Source organism: Platalea leucorodia (genome assembly GCF_965183815.1).
Source record: "Platalea leucorodia genome assembly, chromosome: 2".
Lineage (NCBI taxonomy): Eukaryota > Metazoa > Chordata > Aves > Pelecaniformes > Threskiornithidae > Platalea > Platalea leucorodia.
The window spans coordinates 26,465,849-26,490,187 of NC_138824.1; the positions used below are offsets into that span (position 1 = coordinate 26,465,849).

Here is a 24,339-nt window from a genome sequence, read left to right on the forward strand (position 1 = left end):
ATGAGTAGGAATTTCAGGATCTAGGATTATTTTTACATGCCTTTTAAGTAGTACAAGATGGTGTAAGATGAAGGAGCCAAACATCTTATTTTAATGATAACCTTGTATTCCAAAGCAAAGCAAACGTGATAGGAAAATCCCAAGTGGGTTTCTGAATAATATTTCCCATGCATAAGGTGAAGCATAGTTTTATAATTTTTTTCTCCTGAATTCCCTCTCTAATTAAGAAGAATGAACATCAGCCTTTGCTTTAAGACTGCCAATTTTTCCCAATAGTCAAGGAGCATGTGGTATTAATGGACATTTTTATTACCAATTGTATGTCTTGCATTTACATGGCTGAGTTGTATCTCTTCTAAAGGGCAGGCTGTGATATGATGTGGGAAAGGACAATGCTGGAAAAACATGTGCCAGACCCTGATCTACTGTAAACTGATGTAGGTAAGTGGCAAGGGGGGATTTACCATGGCTGAGGGTTTGGTCCCATAGAAAAATAATCCCTGTCCTGTCCAAATGTTATCAAGCTACAGCCTTTAACATCACAATGGTGGTGGCTGTGCCCTGTCTACCAAGGGTCTGCTCTCCACAGTCACTCTAGGTTGGATGGGCATGGTCAAGGATCTGCCATAGACGTAGCCCTTTCTGAAACCCTAAAATCTGAGAACTTTGCATGGCAGTTCCTTTATCCTTTAATCTCTTTCCCCTGTGGATTTCTCCAACAAGACAACTATTTGCTTCACTTGGGCTACTTGGGTTCCAAACAGAGTAACTGAGGCTGTGCACAGGCCTTCTGCCTATGGACATACATTCAGAGATCAGAGTCTCCTGACGGCTTAGGGAGAGATTCATTCTACTGAATGCATGATCTCAAGTTTTGTGTCTGATGTAAGCTTCCACCAGCAGTTCCTTCTACAGTCAATCGAGTGAGACCAATAGGTGAATCAAAGCATGAGTCCCGCCTAAAATGCATGCCCATGACAGGTGAGATGAATCAAACCTGGAAATGCTTCTCTCTCTGTATTACCAAGGAAATCTGGAGATCTAGTTTTGACTAAATGTCTCACTTCTAGATTATTAACACTGGGAAAAATTAACTGCATTCTGTATGAAATACTTGTACCACTTGCGTGAAGACTCACAAGATGAAATTCCTGTATTTGAAATCTTCAGAGCTTTTAATATATAAATTCTCATGACTGAGACAATGAAAGATGCATTTTAAAGGATGGAGAAACAAAAAAATTTCAACGTTTCTTGAAATATGGTTCAACAGATACATCCAACTAGAAACGCAAAAGAGCATTACAGTAGCTCCAACAAGCTGCAGGTACACATCCGCTGCCACAACTGCTCATAGGGACGGTTCCATGAGCAAACACAACTCAGAATGGAAATGGCACTGTGGGCAACTTGCCCTGTTCCTCCAAAAATTATTTATACTTCCCAGTAAGATCAGAAAAGTCTGCATATCATTTTGGGCAGCATATTAATATTTCTAGCTGTATGATATGAAAGAAAAAGGGAGAAAGAAAGAGAGAAAAGGGGCAAGGAGACAGAGGAAACCACATTTACGTGACTTTTTAAAAACACTGTGAAAAAATTTTAATTTTAGAGGAGAAAACTTCCATTTTCTATGAGCAAGAAGAGAAAGTATAAATGTCATAATGCTTTTTATTTTAGAATAGGATTTCGGAAGTTGCCTTTTTCATTCAAGTAAAATTCCAAGTGATTTTATAATAATTTTTCTTTCAAATTATCACATCTGAAGCAAAATTCTACAAAGCATAATATTTCTGTGGAACCCAACTTTAGGATAATGGTTAAATAAAATGCTATAATGCTGTGTTGAGGTTTTAACAAACCAGAAATATGTATACTCTGTGTAAATGCCCATTTTATTAAATATTACAAACAGAACCGGTGAATCATTTTTAGTTTCTCCATTCTATGACAAAACTTTTGCTAATTCAGTTTAGGCTTTACATATATATTAAATAACTTGTATTTTCTCCAATTTAGAAATACTCTAGCTATTTTAAGGGTAATTCTCATCAATGTTAATCTTTAAAAGTGACTCCCCCGGAATAATCAGGTCATGCTGAGAGGATGCCTGTACATTTCTGAATGTGAGGCAAAGGAACCAGAAACTTCTCAACTAGATCATTACATACCATTACACGACAGAACGTGTCCTCAAGCCATTTCCCAAGACTCTGCATTGTCATTAGCAGCAAATGATATGGAAGCAACCTTTTGTGGCCATCATTATGTCATCTTCTGTAAACTAAGAGGCTGCCCTAAACTGAATTTCCCATTTAGCCTGCATAATATCCTCCAACAACAGTCAGTCCCTGTGGAAGTATGATGCAGGTTTAGAACGAGCTGCTGTAGAAGATACTGTTTGCTTAATTTTATTTTTATTTTTAAAGCCTATATTTGTAACCCCTAAGCAATAGTGCGTTTGATATTATTTTGGCCAGAAACAGGCAAGGAACTTTAGGGTACTATAAAAGATATGTGCGTATAAAAGCAAAAAAGCCAGAATAAAGCCCTAATGTGGGTTGTCAAGATTTAAGCTGATCGTTTACTCAGAGGGTTAACATGTGCTAAAATTACATACTGCAGTTCCTAGCTTCACTGATGAAAACATTCACTGCTTCTATCTTTAAATAAAAAAGCAAAATAGCCTTAACCCTTTGAGGATCATATTAGCAGCAAGTTGCAATCTAAACAGAGAACAAGTATTTCAATCAATTAGGAAATTATTCTTACAAAGATTCTGTGAGCACCCTTTTGTGTTCCACCATCCCAGCGTTTACTGCTGGATAGATCAGCTGTAATCACTTCACACAGGTCTGGAGGATTTTCAGGGTCTCAAAGGGTTAAAGCCAAGACTTTCGAGTAAAAGTGTTTTATTAAAAGGGTGAGTTAGGTGAGCGAACAGTCTCGGATGAACTTGGTGAATAGTCTTCCGATTCGGAGTTGAGTTCAGGTGGAGCTTGCTGTGCCTTGTAACGTCCCCTCACATCCTGGTTGCGTCTTCGTCGGAAAACCTGCCTCTCCTTATCAAGAGCGGTGGTCTGGCAGGGGCATAAAATAAGAATAAATGAAATTAGGCTGTGTGTGAAAAGCAAAGCTAATGAAAACCATGAGTTTTTATGTGGCCTGCAAATACCAGGGTTAAAAAATGTTCAGACCAACTTAAACCTGTTCTGTCTCAGTCAGGTCTGAAAGGTTTAGCCCACAACATAGCTAAATGCTTTAAAAAGTGCATTTCCCAAACCTTAAGAGGTAGCGTGACATCATAAGCAGATACAGTACCATATATATGGATGCCATATGTTCTACTTCTGGATGCTATTAATTTCGTCCTTTAATAGATTCAAATTTCAAGCCAAATACCAACTGACCTTCCCCCCACCCTTCTCAAAGTACAAATCTGTTTCTACAGGCAAGGCAGAGATGTACGCTTGTCTTTGATTTGACCTAATGAAGGCTGATTGATACACACTCACCCATGTTCAAGTTAGTGCAATTGGCTAACAAAGATGGATTGTGATGAAGTTGTCAGACGAGAGAAAAACAAACACCAAAGGGAGCTAGCCCAGCTCTTTGACACCTCCTCATGCTGCTCAATGGATGTTCTTAGGGAGAATGCTGAAGAGCTCTGCCGGACAGACCCGTCTCCTGACCACCCTGTCTCCTCCTGTTAACCAAGGTCTATCGAATTAAATACTCTGCTAATTTTATCTAGGTCTATCTAGAGTATCTAGAAATGGGGAAGAAGAACCTTTACTTGATTCGCCTTATATTTTGATCAGTTTCTGCCATTATTGAGAATGCAAGTCTTAAGAAGATGGCTGTGACTTCTAGCCACATCCTTTCTTCTGCTTTGTCTGGCACATTTACAAGGAGAAACTGCAACCCAGGTAAGGGCAGCCCAGCTCTGGCCAATGATTTCAACCATGGGACTGGGTTTTGATGTTTTCTTGATTACAGGGTATTAGACTGCAGTCCCTGAAATTGCTGTAAGATTACAAGTTCAACAGGATGGCCTTGGTTCAGCTAGAGCACTTTGACACATAGTTAACTGCCTTCTGAAGCAGGGCTGCCTTCTTAAAACATGGCTTATGATTTTTTTTGGAAAAAAGAAAAACAGGAAAAGGCAGGTGCCTAGTAAGATGACATACAAAATGCAAACAAATATCTGATCATGGCACTGGAGGCAAAGACAACTTTGAGTACTGAGTAAGTTTAACTGCTAAGGCTTGTAAAATTTGTCCCTGGTACGAAACTCTATTTAAAAGAATGCAGCCAAAAGGTTATTCTGCTTCAAAGGATTTATTGTTTTCTCTTGAGATATACATGACTGATTTCTCTAGAAAATTTACCAGTTATAGTATGAGCCTCACAGGAGAAGAGAGGTGTATTTATAGTCAACATATTTTTGAGAACAAAATGAAAACTAAATCCATCATACCAGAGCAGAATAGCATTATAGCAATCCCTGCTCTAAAATAATGCAATCAGCATTCAATAATGATGTAATAGAGACAGAAAGATGGACAAGAGTACAGAGCCACTACAGCAAATGGATTTAGTTAGGCTAAATTGCTGAATTGTTATTTTTGTGTCTAGAACCTACATAGCACTACCTTAAAGGGGTAAAATAATTAACTTCAGTAAGTTCACCCTGTAAATAAATAATTATTGCTACAAAATCCAACACTTCTTATCTGCTGAGAATTTCTTTGTTTACTGCTAATCTTTCGGTTAAGAGCTCTAATTAGTATTTTCAACGCCTTCTATGTTTCTTAGCATTGAACCAATTCAGTTTTTGATTATTTTTTTAATGTGAAACAGAAGAATACTTAGATCTTTTACACACAGTGAATATACTGCATACAGTATGTAATTCTGTGTGAAAATTGAAAAGAATGGCATATATTACCATTCTATAAAATACAGATTTCCATTTAAAAGATTTTTTATGCTTACAGGAAATAAGCATTTATTTAAAGTTTAAACCACATCACATCATCCTGTGGTAATAGATACTCTCCTCTGAGAAAGTTAAAAATTTATGGCTGAATAAATAAAAATACTTGTATTAAATTAAAAATTTATTTTAAAAATCTGCTACATGAGAATGGTAAAGGTATATGTAAAAACTGAAAGTATTTAAAATTAGATAAGTTACAGAGAAGTGAATACTCTTGACTAAAAGATTCTTTTTGAAATTTAGCCTAGGGTATTGCTTTTTTTAGAGGACACAATTATGAAATTGCCAAACTAGCTAGATAATTAAATATCAGGACATCATTTTAAAGATGTCTTTAAAAAATAAACCCCAAGATACTACTTTTCTACTATTTTTGAGGAAGCTTTGGGTGCTTTTGTTTAAATATACATAGAGGCACTTCCTACCTCGTTAATCAAAAATGTTAAGCAAAAAAACCTGATGATCCCACCTAATCCAGCACCCTATGCTGTAGTTTGCAGGACCAAATATTTCTGGCTTCCTAAACCTTCAGAAACTTCCTGAGATATTTTGAGACTGTTTTTCTTTGCATTTTTATCCCAAGTCTCCCTTGAATTTGATCTAATTGGTCTTTATAAAGGCATTCTTGTAGACTCAGGGGCATTATAGTGGTTATTCTCCTGGGCTGAGAGACATTCAGAGCCTTTCTCACCCAAAGAGCTTATCGAATAAAAATGTATAAAGTCATAGAGAGCTAAAGAAGGGAGTACTTATCTACTGAAAGCAAAAATACACAGGTCATATTCTAACGTTTAGTGCTTCTTCACATGTCAGAACCACAAAATGGGTCAGTTCTGGCCACAGACAGAGCACCCATAGGCCCTACAGAACTTGCGAGACCGGGCTTATTCTGCCCACTATTACAATGACTTTTTGCACTTCCAGTGTCTATTACACTGCCAGGCAGTATGGCCACTCTGCATTCTGCACAAATGCCAGTTTTCATTTAATGAGGTCATGGTTATTTTTTCCCTCTAAAGAATTTCAAAATACGATAAATTACTGCATTGGAACGCAGGGGAGATGGTGAGATACATTTGAGTAATGACTGCATGTGTTTTGTAAGTGCAGTTTCCACCCTCTTGTGCGTGTGGGCATATTCCAAAAATCAGCTTTTTCATTATTACTAGTGTTTTTGTAACAAAGGCCTCTTATACACATTGCCTTGGTTTAATAGATTTATTATTTCTTCTACTATTCAGCTGGGTGGTTCACCGGTGCATGAACCAGCCCATTATGGATTTCCAGGGCATTTCTACTTTAAGCTACTCTTTCAATAAATAATAAGTGGATCTGAAGTGCACTTATGCTTCACAGGGCTGCAAATCCCAGGTTTTCATTATCACATTTTGACATTTTTTTTCCTGGCTCGAGGTGAGAGAGTGAGAACTTTGAGCACTATATGATAGTAATGGCAACTAAAATGTAAGGATAGCATTCTTATTTAAGATATGCGGCTGTCCTCTTACAATCCATATGAGGAAATACAGAGCTTCTTATCCAGCAGCAGATAAGTGGATTGCCTCTAATAGTTTGGTGCTGATGGGTCTGAAGCACTTCATTAAGCACTAATGTATTTTGCATCAACATTTAGTAATCCTGACACCCGGTACCAAATGGTTAACAAGCCATTTTGGAAATGCATTTAATTTGAAGTAATGGAGCATTATTTTAAAATCATTGTTTCTGTCACCTATATACTAAGGTGCAGTTAGCATTTTTCGAGGATTTTGCCACAGGGAGTGTCTTCTTCCTGATGTCTATGTCTTGATGTTGCAGGACTCCTGAGACTGCAAATTCTTTTTTCTTGGAAAACATTGAATTCTGTGTTTATGAACAGACATTCGAAAACTACAACTGCTTTGATATATATGTTGGATTTGCAGTGGGAAGCCCCTTATTTTAGCTGTGGGGTGATATTTTCTGTCAGGTCAGTAATTACTGGATTGAAGTAACTGCATTTTATGAACGCGAGCAGTGACTGTTTTTCTTTTGACTTGTCTTAATTTACTGCTGGGCACCAAATATAGATATATATTCATTTCATTAATAAAAGAACATTATTGTGCATTTTGCCTCTTAGTCCATCCATTATTCATACCAGCCAGGAGACTGAACTGGGGATGCAGCTGTTCATGCATTAATCTAAGAAACCCTTCCCTTCACTCGCTTTCATTCTGCAGGAGCATATTTGCAATTTGTTTGCAATTTTCGTGATGCTTTGTTTAGTGTGTGGAATTACATGGACATATGTAGTGAAACACTGGTATTTTTCTTCCAGTGCATTCCTTTATATACATGTATGTGTATGCAGATATTTAAGTGTTCACACCTAGGTAATTTTATCCTATTTCCTTAAGCTTCTGGCTAGTGACCTCGATGTGGTGAGATATGTAACGGCAGGTTTCCCTACTGTAAAAAAGACCATTAAACAATGCTCATGGCATGAGCGAGGCAGCCCTTCAGTCTGACCTTTTTTTTGTTTTTTCCATGGGTTTCTCAGGTTTTATATATATATATATATATATATATATATATATAACATATATATATATATGTGTGATTGATCCATGATTCAAGACACTTTTTGGAGAGTACTTCAAACTTAGAAATGCACCTCAGTCCAGGAGTGAAAGACACATGTTATTTTTAGCCCCTCAGGCACAGGCTATAACTAAGTCAAGTTACACGGTGATTTGGAGACGTGCAAATGACCACATCGAGGGGACAAATTAATCGAGTGGATTTGAACCTAGACCTCCAAATACAAAAGGCCAGTGCTTTAGCACACCATGTAACTTCTGGCATGGACTTTAGCTCAAATGAAAGTAAAAAAGAAAGAAAACCAAATCAATTTGATGTATGCTTCATACTGTATTGGTGAGTGAATACAAAGACAAGTATTCTACATGTATAACTGCTGAATTCATATTGCTATATTTAAGTTTGTGTTTACTCTTTGACATCCCCCGTTTTTAGAGACACGGTTCCTCAGCTGGCTTCAATTACACGTGGAAGAGACTTAGTGCCAAGTTGTTTGCATGGGTGAATTTTATTTATAGTTTGTAAATCAGTTGTGGTTTTCTTAGTCAAAGAGCAGGAGAAGAGATTTTAAATGAGTTTAGATGGTTGCCTGTATTTACCAATATTCAGTTTACAGAGGGTTTTATGGTATTAAAAATGGCACTTTACAGATAGCAAGCCTGATTCCCAGCTTCCTTGTCCCATCGTCAAGAGGTCTGGCTGTAACTTTTGACTTGAAAGTGTATTGTAGCCACCTGTGACAGGTGTAACTAACTCGACAGATGCATAACAATGGGAATTAGGAACCAAACACAGAGGATGGAACTATGGGTTTTCAAATGAGCTATTCAGATAATTTTTAACTGGGACAGTGAGAGCTGTATTCTAAAAATCCAGTATTTTATTAATTCAGTATTGACTGGACTGATGATTTCGCTAAGCATCCAAAGTAACTCATCTCTTTGCTATTGCCATTATTACCATTAGCTTTTATATAGTGTCTGTGGATATATAAAAAATAACATACGCTAACATTTTATACTAATCTTGTATATAATACTACATATACTAATATTTTCTACTAATATTTTACGTTAGATACACCCACTCTGGTGCTCCCTTGATGTTCTGAATCAGCCCAGAAAAGGCAGAAAATTCAGGCCATTCTGTCAGTAGCAGATTAAAATAATGTTTAGATTCAGACATAAACCAGAACCAGTAAGGAAATTCAGGGTTGAAGAAAACATTGGTAAGTTGTGCAAAGTATTGCCTTCAAAATGTGCTGCTACTAGGAGGAAAAGGTAAAGCAGCTGAAGAAGGCTATGGACCAGACACTGCAACACTTGGGGCTAAAGAAAAGGCTTGAAATACTTTCACTCTTAATATTCTGGCTTAGGTACAAGAAAGCCAAAAAACTTGAGTCACACAAGCTGTTAAAAGCCTCAGTTAAGTACATCTTAAAGAAAAGCTCCTTATAAGAAAGTAAATCTATCAATCAGTTATGATATTTCTGAAGGACAATGCAGGGGCCATTTGGATTTTTTGTGGTCACTGTTGCTAAGTTCCCGCAGAAGGGAAATTATAAAAGATGAATGCATTGGCTCTAACCCTTTTACAAAGAGATCTGTCAGAGAATGGGCTGACTTCGGAGAAAAAAAAGAAATCCCAAACATAGTACCTCTGCTCAGAGATGGGTGATCACTCCTGTCTTTGACTTGAGTTGACATTGGCAATTTGGGGTGAATGACGGTGTGGTTGCACCATGGGCGTTACCCAGCTACACCAAGGTTGGCTTTCCTGGCTATCAAGAACAATAAGTTTCAGCAGCCTTGGGGCAGTACAGACTGATGGGGGTTTAACTGGGACCTCCAGATCTCATTCCCTATTGACGGTGCTTTGGCCTTTTCTGCACTTCTGATTGCAGGGCTGATGTCCTGACAACATTAGGTGGGCTGCTTTTAAAACATGTATCGGTCTGGGGACCAAATGATTTTACTGATTTGGCCCCTGTGTTTTTTCTGTTCCTCATATACAAGGAACACTGTAAGATTTTCCAGGCGTTATATCTCATACCTGCTACAACAACTGTTACTGTAAATAAGGTTTGTTGTATTTTAGTATCTCAAAAAAGTCATGTCACTTTTGCACGTATTATCTTACTGAAAGGGAATACAACAGGATGTAGAATAGGTGCTCAGAAAATTAGTACTTTGAGGCACTTTGAATAGGGAAGTCTTTTAGGCAGAGAAAGGAAAAGGTTTTCTGGTTGATTGAAGGAGGAAATAGTGCCATTTAAAAAGATGGTTTAGAAGACTGCTAGAAACTAGGGATGAAAACGATCAAAGGAGTGGAGAAGAAATGAATAGTTTAACAGTAACAAAGGGAGCATTACATTTTCCTTGGGACCTGCTTTCATTTTTTGATGTACCTGTAAATTCAGGTTAATTTTCACGGGTCTGTGATAAATTAGCTGTTTTATAGATGGGAATTGATTAACTTTTTCATATGCTTTGCATTTGTGCTTACAGTTACTACTAAACAGCGAACACCTGCTAAATCGAAGTGGGTTTAGACTAAAATGTTGGTCACTACAGCAGTTGCTTGTTTCTTGGAGATGAAAGAGGAGCAAACACAGGGCAGTGCTTGTTCCGAGGTACTCCCTGTTAGAGCATTTCCTAATTAAGCATCTACGCCTAGGAGCCCTGCTCTCCCAGTTTGCCTTTCCACACTAGGTGCCCTGTTTAGAAAGCACTAATTACAGACATTGTTGTTACTGCCCCCAGCTGGAAAACAGAGCAGTTTATGTATGAATAAGAGAGATTATCGCCCATCTGCTCCAGCCCATTATTCAGGGATGTGTCATTTTGTATGCTGATGGCAGCCATTACTAGTGCTTTAGTCAAATGGCCTTTTTTTTTTTTTTTTATAGCGTTTATTTATTTACCAAGTTGCAGAATTAGAGTCTTCCCCCCCTTCCTCCTCAAAATGCATATGGTTTGTTTCAAAATCTGGGCTATGCAGTTAAACTGAGTCAAGGCCAATCTGAGAGGAGACGCTCGCTTTTATCACAGGCTCCTGTTTCTGGTGGTATGCTCCCCCTGAAGCTGGGGTTTTAAAAGATCCAAACAGTGTGTATGGCAAATGGAAAAACAGATTTCTTTTTTTTTTTTTTGTGTGTAAAATAAAAATAGTAAAGCAGAGAAGGAGTGTAAACTAGTCATGGATAGCAATTAAACTCCAGGAGGATAAATAAAGCTCATGTGAGCTTTCCCCCATTTTACGGAGGAGGCATTAAATTTGCAACTATTTGACAAAGTCCTGCTTGACACAAAATGCCATCTTTCCTTCGTAAGCGGAAAGAAAAATTCCTCTAATACTATCAAACCCACACTTAGCTAAAGCTGGGCACTCAGGCCCCATTCCCCACCTCTTCAAAACCAAAAAGCAGAGATGCTTTGTTGCCGTCTCTCGGCCGTGTTACAGGGCTGGAACCTGTGAAGCGTGATGCCAAGCGATAAGATAGACCAAACAGGTCTTGCTATGTCCGTGCAGGTTGCGGTAGATTTATAGCCACGGACACAAGTGCAATAGGCTGGAATTGCAGGTACTGCTACACATTCGAGCACTTGGGAGTGAAAATGTTTCTCAATTCTTGCTAGCCAGCGTCCAGCTGATGGATGGGAACTACTTTTCTACTTCTTGCCTGAAAAGCAGGATTATTTTTGTTTTTTCTTTCCCCAGAACATCCATATCAGAATTTACTTAACCCTCAGTGTGCGCTCAGGGAACTGCTAGGTTTTATGGAAACTGTGCTGTAGCCCAATCCATGCACTCAGTGGAATCATCCAGGGTGGGAGTTTTACTGTACTGGAAACACTTGCAGTGACCATCTCTGCTGTTTCACTAATGCAATTAATTTGCTGGGTTTTTCCAAATCCCTCACAGATGAGTTTTTAAAGGCTTCAATCACTGCAGTGTTAGAAAACGCAGGTTTCGCAAGAAACTTATAAAAATTTCTCCAACTATCCAACCGCAGGTCTTGTGAGTAATAAGAAGGAAAAAAGCCAGCAAATAACCACTTGATGGAAATTCCAGGGCTCTGGATTGATTGAGGAGGTGCATGGGCCTCGCGTGGGCTATCAGACCTGGATCCCTCCTTGCCCCCACTCCAGAATAGCCCCCTCCCGCCCAGAATCCCATTTTATCATACAGGTTAAGCCAGTTTACAACAACCCTGGCACAGTTACACAATGAAGAAAAATATATTCAAAAGACTCATGCAATATTTAAAAAAATCAAATCAAAATAAATAGGTATCAGAAGGATTTTAAAAAGAAAAGAGAAAGAATGCATTGTTAGAAACACAAGCTTACCAGCACATACAATGCATTGTATTTCATTGAACTTGGGAGAGTTTCTACATACCGCGTTATGTAAATGCATTGTTCAATCTAAGGTAAGGATTGTGTTTGGTGGGTTTAAAATGACAGTATATAGCTCCACATCTCGCATGGAAAAAGAGGAAAATATATGCTGTTGCTGCTCCCTGTGTTTCAAAATAGGAGCGCAGGGGAAGCAGATGCCTTAACAAGCAATAGGGAGGGGGAGGGTGCGTACTTCAGCATATCTAGTAGATTTTCTATATACACTGTCCTTTTAACTACAGGGGAAATTGATACTGAGCATGTGCAATGAAGAGAAAGCTGGCAATGTGGGTGTGAGGGATGGGTGAAGAAAGGGAATGAGGGGGTGTGGCATCTCAATCAAGATTAAAACGAAACTGATAAAGCAGCATATGGACCGGATAACAAATCAAAAAGCATGTTTATCCACTGAAGGAACTGGTTAATGGAGACTGCCAGCACGTTGCCATGGAAACACTGACTGTTGGCGCTGCACCATCTCATACCTTATCCAATACATTCCTGGTTGTTGGTAGTAGTCCAAAGACCCTGATCGCTTGATGGTAAACCCGTGGTCCAGCTGAGCAGAGAGAAACGGGGCAACTCAGTGGATCAACATTAGGCTAAAGAATTCAGACTCCAGAGCAAGCTGTTCCTTATTTAGTGCATATTTACTGTTTTCACTTTCAGAAGGCACTTCTCTAACATCCTAAAGCCACGTACCGGAGACGGAAACGAAAAAGAAAAAAAAGTAAAGAAATAAAAGAAAAAGATACTAACTCTAGATTTGGTCTTGCTAAATTAGAAGCCAATTTATTCAAACTAAAATAGAGTTTGTGAAATAGGTTACTTAATGCATAATGCATTCATTAAAAGTCTGACAAATATCTTGTTACCTCCAAAGACAGAAGTGCCCTTTTAAGTTGCACATACCAGTAATGGAAAATTATCTTTTGCAATTAAATTGAGAGGTTTAATAATTTAAAAAAATGCAGTGCAACCATCACAAGGAGCAGGCTAGACAGACTACACAAGGCTTAAATTAGACTGCTTCATAATCATGGAATGCGTAAAGATGAAAAGAATCAGGTTTTGATACCCCATCAATCATGGTAATTCATTTCTAAAAATGCGTTAACCTTGGAGAGTCGGACTACTCAGAGCCATGAATAACATTGTTTATCATTTCAGCTTACACCTCATGCTCAAAAAGATAACAGTAAAAACTATTCCATTTAAAATTGCACCAATTAAAGTCAAAATGGAAATGAACTTAACATTGTGTCCAGGAAAGTGTCTTGTGATATTACTTAAGGAAGATAGATCTTTTAAGTTTAGTTTATCATTAGCAGAATCTTGTGCATAGGAACAAAGAAAATGTGTTGTTTCTAATCCTTCTGTGCTGCACTAACAGACGGTGGAGACATCATTTAGCCGAGTTAAATAAAATTTTAGGGGAAAATATCTTGAGGGAGACACTCTGCCTGCTTTAAAATTGTTAGTTGTGATGATTTTCACATTTTCCCCTATGAAGAGAAAAGGCCATTTTGTGCTTCAATAAAAGCGTGGCATATATTTCCAATACTGATGACAGTTTCTAATTCTAAATTCAGAAAAGCAGTTCAACACATTTCTAGTTACCAACCACTTCAAGGGCAGCTAGGAGCTAACTGCAAATTTAAATTTTTCTTGATGACTCCCCTGGAAGTGTAGAATTTAATAATTTATTCCATTTTGTTAAGACAATGCCGCTTTCATCTTATTTAGAATTATTTAAAGGATATTTCCTGTTTAAAACCATGAGAACCTTGTACCTAGGGTTAATTAGAGTTGGCTTAACTATGCTGGTCTACTATTGCCATCTACTGGCTTCCTTGTATGCTGCATATAAAATACACAAAAGGGATGCTTTCTTAAAAAGCAGACCAAAAATATTGCCCTAAAATCGAATAGCTAAAAAGTAATATAGAGAAAATCGGGAGAGTTGCTTTCTAACACGAGTTGAAACAATTTTGTCGGTGTGGAAATCCTGCTATGAGAAACCCGACTGTGGACAATGATCCCAGGACAACACAGACAATAGATGGGAAGTGACATCCAAGGCACGGGTTCATCTTTAAGCCAAGCAAAACTCACAGACTAAACTTGGCTTCTCTTCCACACCACCCAAGAACTCCCACTGCTAGAAATGCCACTTGGAATTTGTAATTTTATTTAAAAATTGGCAGAACGTAGGGCAATGACCCATCCACTGCCTTCCCCTTGCCAGACGGCAGGCAGTGGTCCCACACCAGTGTCCCCAGCCCAGCAAGGACTCTGCAAGAGGCAGAGAGCTGCACCGACTTTCTGAGCAGCTTTTCTCTTTTATTGTCCTACTCAATTCCTCTGAATCTCCAGCTGGAGTTTACTCCCATTGCCAAGACAGAGACCTCATACAACCTTAACAGAAGATTATCATTAGTCTTTTCCTCTGTCTTAACAATGGCAAAAATACAAGCACAAAAGTGACAACATACAGGCAAAGCTTTAACACTTCAGACAAGAACACAAATTAAACGATGCTCGGTTCATACAAGGAATTACAGCACACCTCTGGATTGCAGAAGCATTCTTAAAAAAGGATTTTGGCTCTTGGTCACTTTAGCCACTGTCACTAAAGCCCAGAGGGTACAGCCACAGGGTATTGTTTCATGACCAAAGGAAAAAAAAATGGGATGACATCCTTGGAAAACTGAAGGAAAAAATCTATCCCCAAATTTTAAAAAGACTATTTAGTAAAAGTCTGGGTTTATGTTTTTAGTGCAGTATCTTTTATAAACACCACCACAGAACTACAAAATACTGTTCCTATTGGAAAACTGTACGAGAAACCTGACCCTGCAAATATTTTGGCACATGCTTAACAGTAACACGGCTGTTCTGACACAGACTGGGGGGCACTAGCCCAGACCCTGTCTCCTACGGGGACCGGTAGTCAATGCCTATGACTAGAGTTTACGAACAGGGCAAGTAAAGTGATCTTTCTCCTACATACTCTCTCATCAGCAAGCAGTGTTTTTTAGGGACTTGTTAATTCTCTTGCTGTTTTAAAAGCTAGCTCTCCAATTAAAATTTTGCTGGCAAAGCTATGTTGGTTTAAGGGAATTTCTTCCTAACTTACATAGTTATACTGGCAGAACTTTTAAAGATGTATTAATGTATCAACAGAAAAGTTTCTTTGCCTGTACAGTTAATTTTGTTTGAGGAATCATCTTCTGTCACATCAGCAAAGGAATTACTTTGCTAGGCCTGCACAACATGTTCATTATGGCAGTTTGTCCAACTGACAAATCCTTTCAAATGTGGACAAACTTGAAGTCTGGACACACGCGTGAGAACTTGCAGGACGTCTCTGCCCTGAATGGTCAGAGACAACTTTTACTGAGGATTACCACATCAACAAAGCAGGCGTAAGTCTGAACCAAAGGAGTCAATATAATGTATTTGGACATTGCTGAAGGAAGCAGTAGCCACAGTAGACATATGTAAAATACATGTGGCTTCAAACTTCCTCCCAGTCAAGTTGCCCACAAACACATCTTTAGGAATTTAGTTTTCATATTATAGTTTTAATTGGTGCATATGATAAATACTGCTTGAGATCTTTGAGGTGTGTTACTTCTTACCACTGAAGAAAACAGGCATATATATCATACCAGTGTGAGGACAAATTAAGAACTAAATACCACAGATTAGCTATCTCTGTACATAAACAGAGCTATAAAACTCAAAATAATGCTAATATTTATCTTTTATACTATTAGGTAAGCTATATAAATATATGCACATATTAACACATTTTCACAAACACACATACAGACACAGATGTGTTATATAATATATAGAAGGCATCTCTATATATTATATACACAAGCACTCGCTCAAAAAGTTACATACAGTAAACATACAGGCAGGCACAATAAAACAGTATTTTTGTAGAAAATATACTTAGTGCACGTCTTTAGTGCTGAACAATATGTTACAGCATCTGTACATACTTCGAAAATTCTAAATGTAGAGCAGTCTTCATTAATAAGATTTACTTCTATGATATTTGAGATTGAACAGTTAAAGGAAGATTCCGAAACGTAAAATCCTGATGACATGCATGTCAAATGTATATTAAGTATGCTTTCAGATGCAGAAATAACAATTAAAGGCGCTGTTGTTTTGCTTTTGGCTTTATTTTACTTACTAAATTAGTTTTGTAGAAAATAAAGGTAATTTATTCTTAAAATGAAAATTATTTAGCTTTCTGGAACATTACCAAAACACTAAAGAGGTCTATACTTCCGCATCTCTTCCAAGTTTTTAGAAAATAATTGACACACGCTAATCAAACCACTTTCTGAATTCTGTAAAAATATTCTAAACATTTCTACTTTATAGGCCAAGTTGCAGGATTAATCGTGCCAGAGTATGACGTTCACCCAGAGATGATCACTAAAAATAATCTGTTAAATTTCCAAACACTAAAAAATAAATAAAAGCCATTAAGAATGTAATTAAACATACACATATATATTTCTTTCTGATGTATCATGTTTTACAGTGGAAGGATTCACTACAGTGCCTTTTTCATTACTCAAGTGTCAAACTGCTGTAAACAATTCCTTGGCAGAGAAACTGGGGCAAAGAAAAAAAAGAGGAGGGTGGGGAAATTAAAAACATAAAGGAGGCGAGGGATGGATGAGGACAGAGGCATCATTTCTCGCTTTTAAGCTTTGAAGTCATTAGCATGGAGGATCTGAGCAGTAATTCTCATGGACAAGCGTGCTGGCAGTCCATTCGAAAGGAACACGGTTTCAGCTAGTCTATACAGAACATACCTGCATTTCAGATGAGCAATGGGTATGTGATGTTTTAGTTGTGGGAGAGTTGTTGCAGTATTATTGCTTAAAAATGAAAATAAATAAATGCTGACTATGTTAGCTGATGACTGAGAAAATCTAGGAAAAGCATGAGGAATAACTTGCTTCCATGTTGAGGACGTTCAGGGTTGGAAAGAGTAAAGAAAAAATATGAGAGAGGCACAGCTTGAAATTTTAAGTACTTATACCAAGTAACTTTGAGAGAGTATCCGTTTTGCCGCACAAACAGTTCACACCTGTGAGCCAGATTGCATGTGCTGAGCTGAGTTTACTTCATGCTGATTTAACTCACCACTGGAGGGGCTGAGCTGAGAAACATGAAAGTGGAAACAGTACAAGAAAGTGTACATGTGCAGTCACACCACCTGCAATTTATGGAAGCTGGGAATGAACACTGAGTAATCTGATATGGGAATGGTTATGTTTAACATGTCACTTATTTTTAGTGACTATTTGGAGCGTTAACATTACCACAAGTAATAAAGAAAAGCTTACAAACATAGGCAGATGTATCAAAAATGTGAAGGATGTGCATGTTACTATTGAATGGCATTAGTATGAATAATCTCATAATACACTGAATATATTCTGTGTGCACGTATATCTAATACACATGTTCATCTCTGGGGAAAAAATACAAATGCATGTGATGTATACTACACTGAGGATGCCATTGAAACCTCAGAAAAGCTTGGTCAAAAGTTTGGTCAAGCTTGGTTTCAGAAGCTCCAACACATTCTAACCTGGAATGCCTAGACTGGAATTGCAACATGACAAAAGGCAGCAAGGAGCTCCATTAAGTCTTTACACAATTAAGTCCTTCCACCTAAAGGGAAGCAGCCCGCATGTGGCAGTACAATAAAATGCTGCTGCTCAGCTAAATCTGAAGTGGCTAGACTCATATCAACTATGAAGGTAGCAGTGAGGCATCATAGCTCTCTTTGAGAAGAGAAGCTAAGGCTGCCATACAGATTTTCTGTTATAATTTTGAAGTAATTTCCATTTTAAAGTGCTGCTGACCTTATGCTACAACCTCTGTGTGGCCTCAATCCATGTGATGATTCTGCTGCCAAGTAAAATGTCATGATCCCATAGTTCAAATTGTTGAATCTACCTTGGAGTTAGGTCCACTGATCTTCTGGTAAAATGTGGAAGTGTGTGTACAGTTATACCTCCTAGTGCTGTTAAATAACAATGTGACTCACAAGGAGAATCAATGGAGAAATTGTGCAGAATACCAGTCCAACTACGTTTATACTAATTAAACGCTAGAGTTATCTAAAGATTAACCCTCTCCGGTTTCTTTTGGTGGCATGTCCTAAACACACACTTTCTTGTGGGCACATATTTAAGTGTTTTGGCTGTGTATTTCAGATGCTTACTGCTATGACAGAAACTCCAGCTGCTGTGCTGTTCGGTTTAGGGCCTGTGTTGAAATGCTTCTTTATCTTCCCAGCTACTGAGAGCTGATGTTCATTCTCTGGAAGGCCATCGTCCTGCAGAGAAATAAAGCAAAATAAAACTTCAGAGAGAAAAGGCAAAATAAAGGAATTGTGAGGTGATTCTGATAGCACCTGTCAATATAGAAAAGTTTACAAAAAGTTTGTAATTAAATCAGTCATTGTCTTCACCAACCTATCTCAGGTATTGATAAGATGAACATCATGTTATGTCATGAACCAGCCTCTCTCTTCTTCTTTACCCAATATCTTCCTCTCAAACCTGAGAGACACCAATACGGTCCTTGTCTCGTCGTAAAGGTTACAAACTCGGAGACTATGGGGTTGGGCGAATGTTCCACGGCTGAGCCACGGCTCAGTGAGTCCCTCAGTGAGGAAACCCAGGCAAGATGGGAGCTGAGACATGCCCTGGCTGAGAACCTTGGGACGGGCGAGCACAGGACCTCACCAATGCCAGGATGTATCATTGTGTACATCTGCAGGCCAGGTTAGGCACAGGCTCACGGCTTGCTATGGTATTCCCCGCAGACTATGACTGTACTGTACTAAAACCATAGTTAAACAAAGCCACCTCTGCAAATCGAATCTCTGACTGACTGATAACAAGGGACTGCAATTCCTTCCCCCAGTCCCAAGGCACACAAGCCTGGGATACTGTGGGGAAAGGACAAAGAGGGGTACAGACTGCCCGTGAAAGCAGAGAAGGGCTGGAGCCAGCTGTGGGTGGCCTCTTCTTCCTTGTTGAAAGACACATGTTCTCAACTTGCGCTAACCTGAGGTAAAAGTAGGCACACAACTGCATGGCCAAGCAGAGGCAGACACATGTTCTGCTGTCATGTGCACCAAGCTGGCCAGCTGTGCACGAGCTCCTGTCCAGAAGCCATGCAGCTGGGCCAGGAGGTGCCTCTTCCCAGCTGAAACATCCTGCTTTGCAGAGCAAACCTGTCTATCTGCACCTAGGCACGCAGGCACCCTCGACGCTGAAGTGAAACCCTAGCAGAAAGAATGGATTTTGCAGTTTTGGACAAGTCAGCGGGTTGAATTCAAGCCCAAGAGAAGAAAGAAGGGTTTTTAGAAATTGCAAGTAAGGTCCTTACGCCTGAAAAAAGTACAAAAAGCTACCGTTTGGTGAGACTTCCCTGCTAGCAGAATATGCAGGATTTCAGGCCACAATATGCAGAATAGGTGGAATACACAACAAAACGCAGAATAGACAGAATATGCAGGCTATCAGGTCACTGGCTAGTACTGCATGGTATGCGTAGCTATCAACAGTTGAAAAAGTTCTTCAATTCCACTTAAGCAAAGTCCTAGCAGAATACAGGCAAACAAGAGACAAGACCTGAATACAGAGAGATGACAGACACTTTTTTTTTTCTGGCTTTGCAGCAATTCTGAGTGCACTTAAAGAGTTACAGAGTTGCTGCAGTAAATCATGAGCTCAGTGAGCACATGGGAATTTTAGGGAGGTTGGTTAGGGTTTGTTATTTATTTAGCTTGGGGAGTTTGTGTTTAGAGATCCCTCGCTCACCCCTTAACAAAATGTCTCAGCTGGCAAAATATGGTCAAGTGCACACAGCTGCAAAACAAAACAATACAACCCAGTAGCTGATTATTGTCTAGCACCGGGGAGTCTTGGCTTGGTGGTATATGACCCCTAAAAATAACCTGCTTTCCGCTGACCTTGCCTTTCCCAGAAGAAAGCTAGTAAGTGAACTGAACTCTTCTTCACTAGAGGGGGGAAAAAAAATCATTCTCTTGGCTTTCTTGACATGAAAGCCTGCCAAATGTTCATGTCGTCTTGTCAAAAGACTAAATTACGGAGAAGACAATAGTTACCACGACACTGGTAATATTTTATTGGTGAAGCACCACACCCACAGTTCCAGTGGCAACGCGCCAGAGACACATAATTTGGGCTCCAGCTTTTAAATGAAATATCTTCCAGCTCAATTTAAGATGCAGCATAGGGATATATGGGAATTACTCTATAGTTATTACATTTTCTTACTACTGTTGGTGCTACCTGATGTTTAGTAGTTATCTTTTTTTTTATTCCAACGTGCTTTATAAACAAGCTAATATATATTAGCTGGCTCCTGGAATCACTTCAGCCAACAATAAAATAGATATTGAGGGTGAGAGATGACAGCTGTTTAACTACATACAAAACATGCTGCTCGGCAGTTTAAAAAGGCAGGAAGTGAAAAAGAAATCATCAGATTCACCAGAATCAGCAGGGTAAGTTGTAGAATTGGAGAACAGGCTAAATATTGCTGACAAGAATTTCATCAGGTTGCTGTAATGGGAAGGATGTCAGCCCCTAAAGAGGTTAACTGTTCCTTTCCCCTTTGTTAACCTTTTGCTATAGGAACTACTTGCAGCAGGTTAGGATCACAGAATTTCATCTCAGCTTTAGCAGTCAGCACAAGATCTTTCAAAGATGACTAGTGATTTTTGGTGCTCAACTCTGGGAACTTTAAAGGGTCGTGAGCTTCAGAAAATGTTGACTGCTGATGCTCTGACAGAAGCACTGTCCTGAGCACGTCTCAGAAGTTGAGCAGTCAAAATTCTTTGACAGTTTGAAAACTCTGGTCCAGAATTTGAGTTTTCACCTGGAGAATGTAAACTGTTATATATTGATAGATATATATTTTTTATCAGCCTCCACAAAATACCTTTCATGATCTATTTGCAAGAAATCAAAATAACATAATAATAAAAAAAAAGAGGCAGAGAGTCTTGGCATCATTTGAGTAACTAATAAACACTGTTTTCATATTTTCATTGTTCTCTATGGCAGGAGACATTGCCACCCAAAGAAAAAAGAAGTGTTAAAAAGACGGAACAAAGTTCAGGATTCCTAGACTCCTGCTGCCCTGAAGCACTCAGATCCATTTCATAAGCCGGTCACAAGAGCTTTACTTTCCAGTTCTAAAAGCATCAGCTGAATAGGTCATTATATAAATAACAGAAGAAAATTAGAGCAAATATAAGTGCTGGAAAAGCTTTTGGACTCTGTTTCCTTTAAGGATTACAAGGAGATTTTTCTCTGGGCAGTGTCCTAGGGCGTAACCAAAAGTAGTGCAGCTGCCAAATAAGAAATGTCTTTTTAAATTAACTTCCTTACAAATGTTCAGCTTATTACTCTTTACCGCTTGGTTATTAATTTCTTTTGCACACAAATTTCCAAGGCAGACATGGTTAAGGAAATATGTAAAAGCTCCAGTTTCCCTAATTCTTTTTAGGCTGGTGTGTGCCATCTTCCTCCTCCAGCAACAACACACCACATTTTATATTGATTATTTTAACAGAGAAGGATTTACAGAATGCAATCCATCCCTTTCAGCATTCACTGCTCAATACTGTATTAGGAAACATTTACTATTTATATGACAAAAAGAGAGTAGCTTTGTCCTGTACTTGTATAGTATAATTCAGGTTATCAAGATCATCAATGTTTAAAATGCCAGACCTCAAGCTTTCAGCCTGTTTTGTAATTCTTTGGTTTCACAAAGAATTTGAGCAGGTAAAGAGCTGGGGTCCCTGTAGGGGAAGTATAAACTGATGGATTTGTTTCCAGGTCTAAGTGTACTGCATAGGAGAGACAAATCCAAATAAACCAAATGGAGGGGGCAAGGAACTGCTGCTGAATTGCATTTAGAATTCAAGATCTCCATCTGTGGCAGTGGCACGTAGCCAACATCTTTTCAGGTTTTGTTTTTTTGAATTGAAAACAGCTGGGATATTATTGACATAGGAACTGCTTTACTGGTCTGACTCTGCCCATAACAAGTTTTGCAGTTTCCAAGAGGATTCCAGCTATTTTTATAGCAAAAACTGAAACTGAAATGAGGGTTGGCTCCTATTGAAACTGTCAAAGCACATTCCAGGAATCTCAGCAATTTACCAAGTAATCACATAGTAAGCAGCTATAAAGTAGAATGGTTATTTACAATCTACAAAATGGTTTTATACAGTGTAAGCAGTTACAACACTTCTATCGAAGGTTTGATCAAAGAGAGAAAATGTTTCTTAAAATTGCCGAAGAAAACGCATGCTTGTTTTTCAAGCCAGCTGTCCTATCCAGTATTTTAGCTGCAAGTTTACCACTCTATGAATAGGTTCAAAACTGAAATAAGAAAAGGGAAAGTGAAGTCCAGCATTTGATACCATGGAAAAGTATTTAAACAGGTTATCTGGGAAAACGGAGTGTTAGGTGAAAACTCCATGTGCCATTTCTTATCAGAAAGACAGTATTTTACAAAAGTTGCAGATAATTGCTCAGGTAATCATGATACATAGATTGCAGAGCCTTTTATAGACAGGGATGAGTATATTAATACCCTGTCCTGAAGCTGGGAAAATGAGGTACAGGGAGGTTGTGTGACTGATTCCCAGCTGGCCAAGCTGGTGATGGCATGGGGATGCGAGGTTGGATCTGACACCAGTGTATCATTCTGCCTCCGTACACAGGCAGGCTGTCTCTGCTAGGCTATCTACTGCATACTTCTCAGACCCGCTTCAGGGAAGTGTCCTTTTTCACGAAAGCATTTAAGCACCTGTTTCAACTCAGCCATGTTCTTATTTCTCCTGAAGTGAACTAGGATTTTAGTGCCATCTAGTTAATTTTATGCCTAATAGTAAGCATTTCCATGTGTGATGCCTTGAAATAGGAACGGCATTTGGAATGTACTCAATCAAGCACTTTCCTGAACTGGTCCCAGTTCTGGCCCTTCTCCTTCCAGAAAAAATATCTGGAAGATACATAAGAGAATTCAAAAGAGGTTTTGATCTGCGTTATGAACTACCATTAGTATATTGCTGAAGACAAAATACTGATTCGTCTCAGCTGCTAAAAGCAGCAATTAGACAGAAAAGAAAAAATTACAGAACTGCCATGGAATATTTGTTTCACTTATTTATGGACAGAACTGCTACAGATTTTGACTGAAAAGAATTATAATCAGCTAAAACCAGGAGAAGTGCAGCCGAGCTAGACCAAAGCTGAATTGAACACAGTATCCTGTTTCCAACAGTGCATCGTGGTCACTGTTTATGAAATAGCACATTTAAGGAAGACAAGTAGATCTTAAACTTTCCCTGTTATATCCTCCAGTTTCTGCCAACAAAGTACTTAAGAACCTTGTGAGCGAAAAGTTTTATCCAGACCACCATATTTAATAGGTACCAATGGGCTCATCCTCCAAAAATGTATCAAACTGCCTTTTGAATCCATTTATACTTGGACTCTACAGCATCCTCTGGCAAAGGACTCCACATTTTAACTTGTTGCACAGAAACCCAGGAATTTGCCAGGGTGCTTCAGTAACCAGAACTCAGGAGCTCTGTAGTGTTAAAAGACTTTAGCCCCTGGCCTGTTTCCCCATCCCTCCCCATCAGCAGGCACTAGTGAGGGCAGGGGGCAGACCCTCATGTCACCTTCACACCATCACCATCACATTACTGACAAGAGCTGCAACTCTTCTTAATCCATCTCGCTAAAATGGCTTCCTAAAATACATCGTGGTGTAACTGAAGCCAAAAAAAAAAAAGGTGTCTGGGGGGGGAGCATTAACAGTTCCAATGTATTTTTCAGAAAAAAGAGGAAGATTAGTGACCACATCCTTATGTGGTGTAAACAAGTGATGTTTCAGTAACCTCAGCAGCAGTGTGCAGACTGACACCGCGGGTGACCTGGCCTCTCTGCGGCTTCTGATCAGTCACTTCCATCTCTTCCTCAGCAGCACTCCAGAAATCCCCACCCGTCCTCCTCCCGTGGAGACAGAGAGACACCTCAGCTGCCAAAAGTCATTATAAACTGTGACAGAACACTACGTCCAAGGACAGTACCTGGCACTAAGGAAAATTAATATTTCAGCTGCTTGAATGTCATCTTAAAAATGAAAATATTTTCATCAGACATTGTCCTGGATCCTTGCACTCTTCGTACACTGCAGAAGTGCTCTGCATGATAATAGCATTTACAACTGGAAAAAAAA

The 24,339-nt window shown here is 38.9% G+C and overlaps 1 protein-coding gene across 2 annotated transcripts in view; it reads right to left on the reverse strand.

The window, feature by feature from the left end:
* Positions 1-2,915: 2,915 nt before the first annotated feature.
* Positions 2,916-24,339, reverse strand: part of DCLK1 (doublecortin like kinase 1) — a gene marked incomplete at both ends in the record, with an annotated part of 249,227 nt that continues 227,803 nt past the window's right edge. The window contains 3 exons of one of the 2 annotated variants that reach the window (XM_082305138.1): positions 3,023-3,080; positions 12,474-12,547; positions 18,260-18,373. In XM_082305138.1, coding sequence (XP_082161264.1) covers positions 3,023-3,080; positions 12,474-12,547; positions 18,260-18,373 — 246 coding nt within the window. Of the gene's footprint in view, positions 3,081-12,473; positions 12,548-18,259; positions 18,374-24,339 lie in introns of both variants that reach the window. The other variant, XM_082305137.1, reaches the window with a different exon arrangement.